Source organism: Paramormyrops kingsleyae, chromosome 11, assembly GCF_048594095.1.
Source record: "Paramormyrops kingsleyae isolate MSU_618 chromosome 11, PKINGS_0.4, whole genome shotgun sequence".
Classification (NCBI taxonomy): Eukaryota; Metazoa; Chordata; class Actinopteri; order Osteoglossiformes; family Mormyridae; genus Paramormyrops; species Paramormyrops kingsleyae.
The window spans coordinates 14,273,085-14,287,084 of NC_132807.1; the positions used below are offsets into that span (position 1 = coordinate 14,273,085).

Below are 14,000 nucleotides of genomic sequence, written 5' to 3' on the forward strand. Positions count from 1 at the left end.
TTTAAGTATATAAAATATATTTTATGTTAAATTATTTTCAGCTGAAGTAGCTTGCCATTTTGCTTCCATTTGCTTTGACAGATATAAAAATGTGATGTCTGTATGTCTATATGTGTCTGTATGTCTGCACTTTAGAAGTGGCCACTGCAATTTCATTGTACAAGTAGCATTCGTGCTCCAGTACAATGACAATAAAAGGCTTTCCTATTTCTATTCTAAAATGAATATGACAAAACATTATCTGTGTCACTTTTTAAAAATTTCTTTTTGAAATAAGACTGCCCATACACAACTGTATTAGCGATTAAAGTGATCAATTATTTTGGTATTTATGTAAGAGAGAGGCTTTTATTTAATTAATGGTGTGGGATTAAGATTAATTTCACAAGATTAATCTATTGAAACCAATAAATCAATGAGCACAAAAACATAACGCGACTGTATTATGGGGTTTATGGTTTTTCTGGGCTGACTGCAGTGCTGCACTGTGAGAATACCTGGCTTTTTTTTTTAATGGGTGATTGTTATGCTAATGCATTGAGCCATTAGCGAAAATAAAAGGTGCGATACGCCAAAGTACATCCCTGCTTGTTGTTAGAGGAGGTTGAAAAAATGCTAGCTGTTAATACAAAAACACATAGAATCATACAGAAATGTAGAACACGTCAAACATTTTGCTAAATAATTCCATGAACAATAGGTCAGTAAATATAAATATCCAGCTTAGTATAAAGTATAAATGTGACATGCATAGCCCAGTACAACAAAATTTACTTACAGGCACTGATATATCAACAATGACGTCCATCTAATTTGACTTAGTAGTAATGAACGATGTTTTGAAAAATGGTAGAGACATTCATCATCTATGCATACATTTCTGTCGTAAAATATCACAGAATATCATGGAATTAAAACTGTACATCGTGCAATTCTGCACCCTGAGGTCATACTCAAACCTGCTCACTGCACATCATCCTCAGGTTTCCCCATTAGTGACCCTTCACTTCTGATGGTGACCACCACACACCACAGCACGGGAGGGACGGGAGACGTCTTGCACTGAAACCCCACCAGGGACCCTCCCACAGTACCTGTAGGCTGGTAGCCACAGCCAGCTTCTTGCCCTTCTGCTGCCGAAGCCCTCGAGCCTGCACCAGCTCCTCCTCCAACTCCTGCTGCCGACTGACCAGCACTGGATCGGAGCAGCCAGGAAAGAACCAGTCATCCTCAATCAGTTTTGTGCCACAAGGGAGGTATTCGTTAAGCTCAGACATAGAAAGGATACGTGCTAGTGGACATGGATACAAAGAGAGACACTCAGAGACTCACAAACATAGATAGAGCAGAACACCAAACAGCAGACGAGCTACGGTGCAGGACGAGACAGCAAAAGTCAGATGTGGCAAGCATGCAAACTATGCAGCCTTCAAAGCATTTGGGATATAACTCAATGGCTCTGAGAAACAGAAAATGCATCTTACTCATTAACAAGGGTCCTGTATCTCAGTGTTAGAATGACAGATGAGCGGTCAGCTGAAGTTACCAGCCAAATCAGGCTATACCAAAGATACTAAAACAAAAGTATGACTGTTCTTTTACATCCAAGAAAAAACTCAAAGACCAATTAAGTGTTTATTAACCCACAAAGATTTAGAGTCCCACATTAATAGCTCTTCACCACCCCACACTGCACCACATCTCCACCTACTTCCCTGTTTATAATGTCGATTTGTACGAGATGCATGTATGACAGGATTTGTCTGCCAGAAAATAGATTTGGCACCACAAGACAGCTCAACGGGTCAAACCCTGGAAATCTCATAGAAAGATGAACTGTAAATGTACAGCTGTAGACATAATATATAATACCCTACTGCTAGCATAAATTAACCACTGCCTGCCATACTTTACATTGCATAAAAAGTAGCACTTGTGTGTCACAGCTACATTTTAAAGCAAAACTACTTTTCAAATTTGTTGAGTTCCATTTTCACACCTTACAAGATTGGAATACCTGCTTATTGGTCATTGAACAAGCCATGAAATCACATTTATGTTTAGTTGGTGTAATTGTAAAGTAAAAAAAATTCCCATCTGTTTTGTGAAATCAGACATTTGTAGGCCTAAATTTATGTATTGCTATAGCGTGATGAGAGAATATGAATTAGAAATCGAATACCAAGCTTTCAGGGGCATACACATTTTTAAAGATTAGGCTTAGATTTTAAACCAATTGCTCAGATTGTTTGAAAATAGGTTAAGAATGATTATTACATGAGGAGGTGGTACCATGCGTTCACACTGCGAGTAGCGAGAGTGTCAAAGTGACCCCAAGTCGTGAATTCACTATTGCAGGGCGCATCGCAATTTGGGCGGCGAGAGTGTCAAAATTAAGTTGAAGCCTGGTCAACTTTATGGTAATGAGCTATAACAGAGTTAGGCAGTAACCAATCAGAATGTAGAGCTACTCCACTAAAGAGAGTTCCACAGAACACAAACGTGTAAACTTTTGTTCCAACCAAACAGTTCCCAAGCACTGTCGAAGTATAAACCATGAGACAGAATGCCCCTCAAACATGGCATTTTTACCCTTTAGACATGGTAAAAATATCTGTGCTTAGGCGGCATAAAACTATGTTAAATCATTTAGACATGCATTTTTGTACTGCGTGAACACAGTATAAAAGTACGCGTTAAAAAGGTCTTTTGGTACTGAGCTAATACTTTTCCATTCAATGACAAAGGTTTCAGTCTGTAGGGCATTATATTGGTTGGCCTGTTATAATATTTGGGCTTTTAACCCCAACGCTCTCGCCGCCTGTGGTATGAACGTATGGTTACACTTACAATTAAATGGATAATAGGAAGGAATTATAAAGATGGTTACAAAGAGATATGGCCTTTTAGCAGCACCCTGCCACCAAGAAGCAGAGCCCCAAAGATTCAACCTGTAATTAAACCCTTTAGATGTTGGCCATTAAGGCAGATCTCATTCCTTCAGCTTACAGGATTGAGCATATGACCACTGTTTGTTAGGTTCATAGGCATCTCATCAGCCAACAAACTAAAAGCAGGTTAGTCAAAATGAGCTCATACATCAGGGGTGGGCAATCTTATCCGCAAAGGGCCGGTGTGTATGCAGGTTTTTGGGATAACCTGTAGGTCAGCTGTTCAAACCCAGGTGTGCGGACTCTTCAGCCAATCAGTCCTCTAATTAGTAATATAATTAGGGAGTTGCAGCGAAAACCCGCATACACACCGGCCCTTTGCGTATAAGATTGCTCACCCCTGTCATAAATGATGAAAAGAAAAAAGGAACCTTCAGTCACAAGTGAAGCATTTTTAAAAAATCCTTAAAAATGTCTTTGCCTTGGGCTGACAACAGCATTCAATTTAGTCACCTGAGATAAATTATTTAAAAGCAAATGATCATCATAAGAAACGAGCAAATAAAAGCCAGTTAAAGGAAATGTTATTTGGTAAGTCCAGAAAAACAGGAAACAGAAACATATATGGTTGACATTAAACTGTACCACCCAATACTGTACTGCCCACAATTTACCCAATGAGAGCAAGGGATACTGGGAAACAGCAACCAGTACAGTACAGACTGGCACTAGGGCCTGCATGCACAAAACTGATGGGAAACTGTTCTCTGTGGCTGCCCAATCACAGTGAGGAGGAGTGGAGGGGGCTAGGGCACAAAGCGAGGGCTCATCAGGGGGTATGTGGAGGAGAGGAGAAAATAAACAGGAAAACAACATGCCCAAAACAGAGAGCAACAATGAGCAAAAAACCGCACGCAATTCTAAAAAAATAAAAAATGCATATAAAACATTTTTCAACATTTTTATCCAGGAAGCTGCAAAAAAAAACACTAGTTAAAAAAGTCAACTACACACTAAAACAGGTCAAGACATGATAAATATAGCTTAAAAAAACAGCTTTAAAATAATACAATTAAATGCCTTGCACAAAATCATTATGAAAAAAATCCATCCAAACTGGACAAGAATGGGCATGCAGGAGAGTGTGCAGCGGATGCAGCAAACGACCCTGAGGAATGCTGGGTTTGCAGGGGGAGCGGCTGGCCACCGATACTGGAGGCTGCAGGAGCTGCCTTTTACCTTCACGCTCCTCCTCGATGTGGCTCATTCGCATCCCCAGGGCAGCCTTCTCTCCACGGGCTTGCTCACGGCCCGCCTCTGCCTCCAACACCATATCCTGCCACTCTAACACCTGGCTCTGCAGTTCATCCACACTGCCCGATTCGCTCGTCTGTGAGAGACAAACATGGCCAATGTCCCATCTATACTACTGATCACATGATCCCAATGCATCTTAACAAAGGAACACGGAAACTCATTTGATCAGTTCTTCGTAACAATGGGTCAGTTCCTTGTCCAAGCTTCCTTGAAATAGACAGCAATGCACTTCATAAAATACATGTAAGTGACAGAAGCAAGAGTGAGCAAAACTATAACCATAAAGCAAGAAAGTCTGCACGTCAGAGTAGGATTGGGGCGATACAATGATAATATCCGTATTTGACGATAACAGACGAGTAACCTGGTGTCGATATCTGACAGTGACTAACCAATGATTATTGCCTTCAGACACAAGATACAGTAGCAAGATAAAGATTTATGAACTGCTTACAGTTCAGCTTTGTAGCCTACATTTCCAATGCAGTAAAAAAGAAACACACATTGCTTTCATTTAACTCCTGATGATATGTGAAGGTATCACTATGTGTAAACCGATTATAATGGTGACACACAGCTAGGGCTCACCATAAGTTTCTAACCTACGACTTTAGATGGATTCAGACAGTCTGCAACATGCTTTAAAATCAAGATTAAATGTGGCCTGCCAATCAATTGTTTTTCCACAGAGGCTAAAAAACAATTATCAGCCAATCAGCTAATATATTGCTAATCCGAATCCCACCCCCCCCCCCCATTAACTATGTAATAGATTAAAATCTGAGAAACTCCCATTCGTAATTTTGTGCTTTCCTTTATCACAGCAAAAAATGACAGAACACCAGCTATTTGGTGGATTATCCATATATAATTTTTCATACTTTCACAGTTCACTTTCAAGTGCTCTGTTTCGTGCTGAATGCGTGTGAGGTACTGTAGTTGGATGACTCAGTATTATCATTCATCCCATTACTTTTAAATAGAAATATCACATTTTTTTAGATATTGCCCAGCCCTACAGTCATATGGTGAAATGTGAAGCGCAGCAGTATTCCAACCTGAGAGGCGGCTCGCTTGGTGATTTGCTCCAAGTCAGCTTGCATCTTCCTCTGCTGTTCTTCATACGCCACAAGCTTGGCTATTAATTGATCTAAAAATGAATAAATCATGTTGCAAATGTGAGATTTCTGTTTTTTATTGCAATGTATTTATTTAGCAGACCCATTTATCCAAAGGGATGTACAAGTAATGATTAGGGATAAAGGTTAGTCAGTGCCTGAAGTAACTGGGGTTAAGGACCAGCAACAGGATTCGAACAGGTGACCTTCTAATCACAGGCACAGCATCATGATCCACAGTCACCCTTACGTACATTACGTATCTACATTACGTATCTACATTCATGGATTTCAGGCGCAGGATTACCATTTTTAGTTTTTAGTTCATCATACTGGTCTAGTTTGCACAGAAGCTCTTGCCGTTCTTCTTCAAGATCAGTGATGCGGTTCTGTAACGTATTCATATCAGGGCCAGGGCATCCAGACTTAGCGGAGACAGAAATAAGAATATAAAACAGATTTCAGAGCCCAAGTAGAAGATTGACAGTGACCTCAGCTGTCATGCACTGCAGTAATACATTCACAGAAGAACAATATACAAACTGCTTTGGCTACTAATATTAAAACTGACTACTAAAAATGTGGAATAAACCCAGTGTTCTATGAATGAAAAATATCCATTTTATTTTCACTTACCTGTGCTTTCCTTAAGTCATCCTCAAGCTGCCGGATGCGCGATTTGGACCACGCTTTCATCTTCAGAAATTTGGCTTCAGACTTGTTTGCTTCCTCAGCTTTCACCTTCAATTGAGCTGGGCAGAAAGTCGCAAGCTCAGTTGAAACACCACGGCATTAAGAAGAAGAAACACCAAGCTGACAACAGACTGGAAACCGAACCCTTTGAAACCACGCTCCCAACATTAATAATACAAAACAAAACTGTTCCGTTATTGTGATAAACAGAGAATCCAGAAGCAGCAACAGTAAGTTCAGTTACCTTCCATCTCCGACAGCTTCTTTGCCGCTTCCATGTCCACCAGGGAGTCTGGGTTGGTGTCCCTGGGTCGCTCCTCTGCCGGCTGGACAGCTGAGGTACTCTGGAGTTCTTCCAGCTGCCGGTGGAGTGACTGCTCCTTCTCCAGGACCTCGTGTTCATGTTTCTCTGCTACCCGCTGCAGCTCCTCCTCATGTTTCTGCATGAGATCCCGCAGCTGGGCTCGCATTACATGCCTTTCCGCATCCAGCTTTGACTGCATGCTGTCCTTCTCTACATGCGCCCGCTGCATCTTCTCTTCCAGGTCCTGTGAAGGGTGTTAATAATGTTAATAATAATAATAGACACTTTATTGATCTCCATGGGGAAATTCTTTTTATGCCTCTCCCAGCTTGCTCCGTGTAAGTGAGAGCAAGCTGGCCATGACGGGCAGCCACCTGTTGCGGCACCCAGGGATTAAGGGCCTTGCTCTGAACTCTGTTTACAACAGATACAAACAAATAATTGATAAATAAAAGAATTAATTAATGTAAGATTTTTAATATTGCGTCAATAATACGTGTTTGCTACTATTTGGTTACTTTAGATGTATGGAAGACGCTGCGTCTGATGGTGATGTGCTTGTAAATATACGCATAGCCAGACATTCTGCATGCTTAGAGCGCTGATGTTTCAAGTGCTTAAAAAGATGGGTTGTGTTGTCACCTTTTTTACAAACAGTATTTTTGCAAAGTTAGCAAATTACAGTAGATTGGTCTATGTTGGATTTCACAAATAGAAACCATTTCAACACATCAAATTGGAAACTTTTTCGGAACCAATTCTTCCTTAGCTATGCCACACACTCTGTTTATTTGACAGCGTAGCCCAGTGTCTCCCATTCCAGTCTTCGAGGACCCACAGACAGTCTGCATTTTTGCTCCCTCCCAGGGAACTGGAAGGGAGCAAAAAAGTGAACTCTCTGGTAGGGAAATCTGAGGGAGCAAAAACATGGACCGACTGAGGGTTCCCAAGCACCAGACTGGGAAACACTGGTGTAGCAGGCCCATCTATGGACAGTGTGCTGTTTACCATGTGACAAGTATAATATATTTAGCAGCTTTTTAGTTCAAGATCTAGCCACTAAACAGATTGTCTGAGACAAAATTGACGAAAAGTGAGATATACAGGCAGTGCTGTTACGCAGGTTGAAATTGCTTTGTTTCACATCGGCCTGTTTCTGTTGTAGTACTCTTGCACCTCTGAACATGCTGCCATTGCATGAAAGGCCCTTGCAAGTTTGTATTAAGTAGTGCACTTGTAACCGAGTATTCATTGGAAGCTCAGCTTAGTTGAACGGTCTATACGACTCCTTGACAGCACGTTTGTAATGTGCCGTTTGCCTTACTTGTATATCAATTTGGACAAAAGCATCTGCAAATACAAGTGTAAATGTACATTTAATGCTGCATTGAGATTCTTGTAATAACTCTAAAACCCTTATCATGGATACAATTACAAGCGGTCGCAATAAATTACAGTCACATCGCCCAACACTATTTGAACCTGTAACAAGTAAAACTACTCACCTTTATCTGCTGGTCTTTAGCATCGACCTCCCCCTGCAGAACATTTATCACCTGAGTTTTTCCCAGCAACACCTCCTCCTTTTCATGGAGCTTCTGTTTCAGGGCCTTCAGGAGCTGAAACAAAATCAACCACATTCTCTCTGCAACTTGTAAGACCCCCCCCCCCCCCCCCTCATAAGAACAAGCAACTGGATATGCTGACTGGTTTATGAGGGAAAAGGCAGCTCACCTGTTCCAGATCTGCACTGGCATCAGACTTTGCAGCCAATCTGAAGAGCTCCTGTTCATGCATCTGGTTTATTTCTGTTAATTTGTTGTCTTTCTGAAGAATAATATCTTTAAATGTTTGGATCTGAAGCATGAAACAATAAGCAGGATAAGGCTTCTGCTGCACTTGATACATGAGAGAAAAAATACTGTAAACACGCACAGACACGAGAAAAGCCACTTACGTTCTCTTTGTACATGTTCTCTCTCTTTTCAAATTGGGCCTTCTCGTTCACCAGTAACTCTTTAAGGCTCTCTGTCTGTTCCTGCAGAAGGCTGTATCGCTCCTCACTCTCCTCAACCTTCTTGGTGAGGTGCTGCACTAACAGCTGGAGTTCCTGCACAGAAGCAGGCTCCCCTGCTGACTGAAATTAAAACGTTTACAGTACAAAGTTCAGTTACATTCCAGAAGGATGTTTATCATGGCAGGAGTATCAAAACTTAAGAAAAAAAATCATAAAATTACTATTTTCATGTATATAACCTACAAGGTATACGCATTTTAACATTCTGCTTGGGGAGGTACGGGCTATACTCATATTTCCACATATTGTAAATATTATAAAAAAGCAGCAGAGAAAATGCATGTATTTTGTAATTCCATATTTCAAACACTAAGCAGTTTGCATTTTCTTAACAGGAACATTGAAACATAATAAAATTCATAACTGAATTTATAATTTTCAGTTTTTTGATTGATTAAATTCTTGATTCAGATTGTGTACAAGAGTTTTTAAAATGCATGACATGAAATTATGCGGTACTGATAAATGTTTAAAGCACTATCTTGTTCATTCTCAGAAGGAAAGCCTTCAAAGACCATATTATCATCATCATCATCATCATCATCTGAGCTGGGGAAATGTTCAGCAACAAATGCTTCTGCTTCAAGAGAAAATATACCTTCAGTTTCCATGACCCTTCACAGATTCGACTGCTGATAATTCGAAATTAGCTGTGTATTCATGACTGTTGCTTTGGTATTGTTAACTGGATCCAATTTAATATATACAACTGATTTAACAAAAGATTTATATTTCAGCTGAACTATAGCGGCTTTCTACGGTCAGTTTTACATCTTTTATGTACTGTAGGGTACATAAATGATTGTGTTAAATTTTATAACTAGAATTTCAAATGTAAAATAAAAAATACAAGTAAAATAACGTGACAAAATAATTTTACAAATGCATGCCATATTCAATTGAGTCTTGAACCTTTAAGCATGCACAGAATCTCGTGTACATATTACATTACATATACCTTTCGTTCCACTACTCGCGGCTGGTGAGTTTGTGTAGTGATATCTCCTCCCACTGTCATCTGAAGATCAATGATATATGCCTCCTTTTCTGCTAACTTCCGGTTCTTTTCTGCAAGCATGGCATCCATTTCCATGCCCCGCTGCCGCTGAGCCTCCAGCTCCTTAGTCTAATACAGAGAGTTCAGGAAATTCAGTAACATCTGCACAAGACATAAACTACCCGACAGTATACCCATTGACAGGCTCGACAGCATGGATCTACTTACAAATTTAAAATAAGTATTTACTACTTATTAAATTAGACTGGCTCCACATTTTGTATCTAGTTTCCATGTTCAGTACTTCCATTACTATCAAGTAACAAATTGCTAGTGTTAGCATCTAATCCTGCCATTAATCTTCTGTAAAAAATATGTAACATGGGACAATTCAAGCTGAACTGTGATTCACTAATGAAGTATTTTTCGCTGATAGTTAATCTTTTACAATAAGGGATTCGAGTAGTTTACTGCTGTCCTTGTGCTAACTAGCTAAATGTTTAAAAACAGTTGTTGGGTTACCCAGAAGGACAAGAGAATCTAAGTTAAGCAGAAGGAGCCTAATTTATTCCCAAGCAGAGCACTGCGGCCGAGGTACAGGGCACAGATAGGGGTAAAGCAGAAGAATTAAAAATCATGGATAAAAGCACAAGAGTGCAGAATCAAAGCAACATCCATGACACAATGTGTCCCTGACTTATGATGCACAGAAAGACATGGATGGTATGTATAGTGAAGTGTCACCTTCACAGTCAGCTCTGCCTCCTTCTGCAAAAGCTGCTGCTCCAGTTCCTCTGTCTTCTTCTTCAGGAGGAGGATCTTCCCCCGACTTGCAGAGGTATGTTCCTGACTCCCATCTCCTCCACTCTGGGACACATATGGCCACATCAAAAATCCGTAAGAGACCCCAGTAAAGCCAAACCTGTGTGCCTCACTGCTGTTTTTTTTAAGTACTCGTTTATTCAGTTTGTTTTATATGTTTCCCAAAGAGATGTTGGTAGGCTAACTGGCATCTCTAAATTTAAAAAACTTAAAGTATGTGTACCCTGCGATGAACTACATCCTATCCAGAGTACAGCTCAGAGTACAGCCTGAAACCTAGGCTAGCTTAAGTAGTGAGAGAATGGATGGATGAATGGATGCTTTGTTTGGTAATACCTTGCATAGTGCATTACATGACCTTAAATAAGTCCTTTGTGAGCACGGTATGCAGTGGGTGTCGAGGCCTAATAATCCAAGTCATATTGCTTCAACCATACCTTCTTGATTTCCACCTTCCCCCCGGAGACAGCAAGTTGCTTTTTCAGATCCTCCAGCTGAGCATTTAGAGATGTAACCTTTGCTTTGTTCTGGAGCTTCAGTTTGGACAGTTTGGCCTCAAATGAGTCCTTTTCTGTCTATTAATTGGATAAAAATTTCATAAGAAAAATTTGCTTACTGTTCATAACAAACCTGGGGTTTGATCATAGTTGCATGAATAGAATGTAATACCTGGACAACAAAGTTAATTTTAAGTTCATTTTCATTACTTTGTACCTATTTATAACAATTATCACAAATAGGTAAATAGGTCCTATTACTTTTTACCTTTTCATTATATTTTGACAAAATGCCAGCAAAAAGAAAAAAAAATTAAATAAAAAAACCCAGAAGCAGCAGATGCTACCTAAATAAAAATAATAAAAAAAAAACATCGGATTTGGAGGAAATTATAAGTCACCAGAACTCAAATCCCCAGAATTCACCAGAATATCTGTTATGGTTAAGGTTAAAGTTCACTTTATTGTCATCAGCGACTGTGCAAGTACATAGCGAGATGAAACAGAGTTTCTCCGTGATCACAGTGCACATATAACAGTAACAATACATAATAACTATATCACACAATAACAATATCTATCTAAAGTGCATCTGTCCTGATGTCATACCTTGAGCTGCTCATCTTTGGCTTGTAAGTTGCTATCTTTCTCCCGGATGAGTTCTTTGAGCTGTGCCACAAGCTGTTGTGTCTGCGCCAGTTGATCAGTGACCTCAGCCATTGACTGACTACTGGAGCCTTCCTGGGATTCCAGGGCCTTGGAGTAGTAGTGATATGAGATTAGTAACAATGGCTACTCAGGGAGTGCCTCTGATATGTCATTGCAGACTTGCCTCTTCAGCAGTCTCCTTAAACCCATTCCCATCTACTTGGTTACAGAAATTCAAATCAAGGTAAAGCGGTGTTTGGGAAGCAACAAAAACTAAGTTGGCAATTCTTCAAATGCAGCTTATAAGTAAGTGGCTTCCATTCAGGAATTGGAAATTACAACAAAATTTGAAAATTCACACTAAATTCTGATCAAGTTACACAACTATGAAGTATATAAATGGAAATGGCTCATCTTTCATCATTTATAATTCATACTTACTGCCTGATTTGGGCCAGATTCATCATTTGAGAACCACTTCAACATTATGACTTTCTGTAAAACAAGGAAATCAGGAAACAGTGATGAACAAATTCTTTACATGTTTACACTACGGAAAAACAAACTAAACTGTAAGGCAAGGGAAATACTGATCACAAGAAATATATAATTTAATGATTAAGGTATAGGTCATGAAGAGGGGGATGGGGTTCAGTTCCTGCCTTGAAGATTAGTCTACAATTCAGCACCCTAGACACCCAAACTATAAACTAAATTTCACCCCCCTGCACTCTGGTAGGAGAATTCACAGTATCAGAACACGGACTACAGATTCATTCTCCATGCCATTAGTGTTTCAAACATACTGATTCCCATGGAACATGCACTTTATAGCACTGTTACCACGTCATTAACCACTAGATGTTGTCTAGTTTTGTCTTGTATGATTTTGCATGATCTCTGTGCTTTGCACTGTTTTGTTCTGTCTTTGTAACAGAGTGGAATTGAACAAGTATTCCTATGGACCTGATGCACATGACCTATAAATATCTTGAATCTTTAAGCAAATAATATGAAAAAATCTAAAATTATAATCTAGTCAAGAGAAATTACATGCATTCATTCATTCTTTTACATTAAGTACAAACACAAATTCAATTTAGCATGTGGATGTTTCAAAGCCTTTAAATCCAAATAACTCTTCTTTAGAAATACTTTCGTTATTTTATTTCTCAGATTTAATAATAACTAACAAGATTTGTTTTATGGTCATCTTTAAGTGTGAATGCAGCATTCAAATCTTCAGCATATACTGAGATAGCATGAACAGTTCCTACTTGTGTATTCTCAGCCAAGTGATCCTGCCCCAGAATAACAAACTATGATGTATGAAATGAGTCAATGTTTGATTAGGGCTAATTCCAGTTTACAACAGAATAAGCGACGTTTTAAATGTACTTGGTGACGTGTGTAACAAGGGCACGCGGCTGGGTTATTCAGTTCTGATTGCATGCATTTTAAGCTCGTATACAGGTGCTCTATGAAGATTATATAAATATATCAGCAAGTCTAAGACACAAACAGCTGACTGATTCCGTCAGTAGGGGCAGACTGAGTGGAACAATTGACAAGCTGGCTCGGCCTTGGAGGTTATCATACAACTAAACTTTGCCCAAATACGCTCAATGACATTATCAACTAAAACACAAAAAACTAAACTGAACCTTAAATTGACTGAGATGCTAAAATCGTGATTTAGCTATTAGGGTTTCGCGTAGTTACATACGCTGCAATTCATTAGTAATGGTTTACATATTAGTAATGGTTTATACATAAACATTAGCGTCAAACTCAAAGTATACTTTTTTACGAAGTTGGTAAACCAGTGATATGTGTAAACTGGACTACAAAAATCGTAAAATTGAACGTAAATCCAACACAAATCCGATAGATCCGGCTAAGCTAGCATTAGCTACCTTAGGTGCGGTATACTGTATATCGAAGTTACTTTAGTGAAAGAGCCTCTTAGTTTTATCTTTTGACTGACGTGACGTCCCTGCTTAATGCAGTTTACTTGTACACAATTTGATGAAGAATAAGAGATGAGTTTTCAAGCAAACAGAATAGCATCACTAGTGTCGGCTGCTCGAGTTAAAAACCAGCACGGCTACGTCACAGCGAAGACTGGCCGCCGCAAAAGCTTACCTGCCAAACCTGCTCATGTGGACGCTGCTTTTCAGTTGTTACTAATCAAAAATAAATGTTCATATTTATTCAGACCCTACTTTCACATTCTTACGACGGCTTCCTTACATTGGAAAGCCATTAGAACTCAGTCGTAACCAGCCATCTTAGTAAGGTGAACAAACACGGCAGAAAACGGCGGTGCTGACGACGCACGCAATGGACGTCAGTGTGAAACAGCAGGGAAACACTAAACTCCACACTCACGTTACCGGTTAGTCCGGGCTCCTCACTAATACAAAGGCAGCAAACAAATTTGTTCAGGCAGAACTGTTTGATTAATGAACCCGAAATAAATTGAATATATCTATTTGGATCGGAGTTTACTTGTTTAATATGGGAAAAACTATATTAATTGCGGTCAGCATAATACTTTATGACGTGTCTGACCCTTACAAAAAAGTGCTATGGTATTATCACAAAAGTAATAGCGTAGTAGTAACACTATGCTA

At 39.5% G+C, this 14,000-nt stretch overlaps 1 protein-coding gene across 5 annotated transcripts in view; it reads right to left on the reverse strand.

Annotated features, from left to right (window-relative positions):
• The window catches only part of LOC111841552 (uncharacterized), a 34,510-nt gene extending 20,790 nt beyond the window's left edge, over window positions 1-13,720 (reverse strand). For 4 of the 5 annotated variants that reach the window (XM_072718101.1, XM_072718102.1, XM_072718104.1 and 1 more), the window contains exons 1-15: window positions 13,510-13,719; window positions 11,806-11,859; window positions 11,326-11,472; window positions 10,657-10,794; window positions 10,142-10,264; window positions 9,359-9,526; window positions 8,281-8,460; window positions 8,058-8,180; window positions 7,829-7,942; window positions 6,264-6,567; window positions 5,963-6,078; window positions 5,634-5,751; window positions 5,267-5,358; window positions 4,131-4,281; window positions 1,095-1,195 (exon numbers count right to left, since the gene is read on the reverse strand). In XM_072718101.1, the coding sequence (XP_072574202.1) occupies window positions 1,095-1,195; window positions 4,131-4,281; window positions 5,267-5,358; window positions 5,634-5,751; window positions 5,963-6,078; window positions 6,264-6,567; window positions 7,829-7,942; window positions 8,058-8,180; window positions 8,281-8,460; window positions 9,359-9,526; window positions 10,142-10,264; window positions 10,657-10,794; window positions 11,326-11,472; window positions 11,806-11,850 (1,920 nt within the window). In that variant the 5' untranslated portion in view covers window positions 11,851-11,859; window positions 13,510-13,719. Of the gene's footprint in view, window positions 1-1,094; window positions 1,196-4,130; window positions 4,282-5,266; window positions 5,359-5,633; window positions 5,752-5,962; window positions 6,079-6,263; window positions 6,568-7,828; window positions 7,943-8,057; window positions 8,181-8,280; window positions 8,461-9,358; window positions 9,527-10,141; window positions 10,265-10,656; window positions 10,795-11,325; window positions 11,473-11,805; window positions 11,860-13,509 lie in introns of all 5 variants that reach the window. The other variant, XM_072718100.1, reaches the window with a different exon arrangement.
• Between the last annotated feature and the right edge of the window lie 280 nt (window positions 13,721-14,000).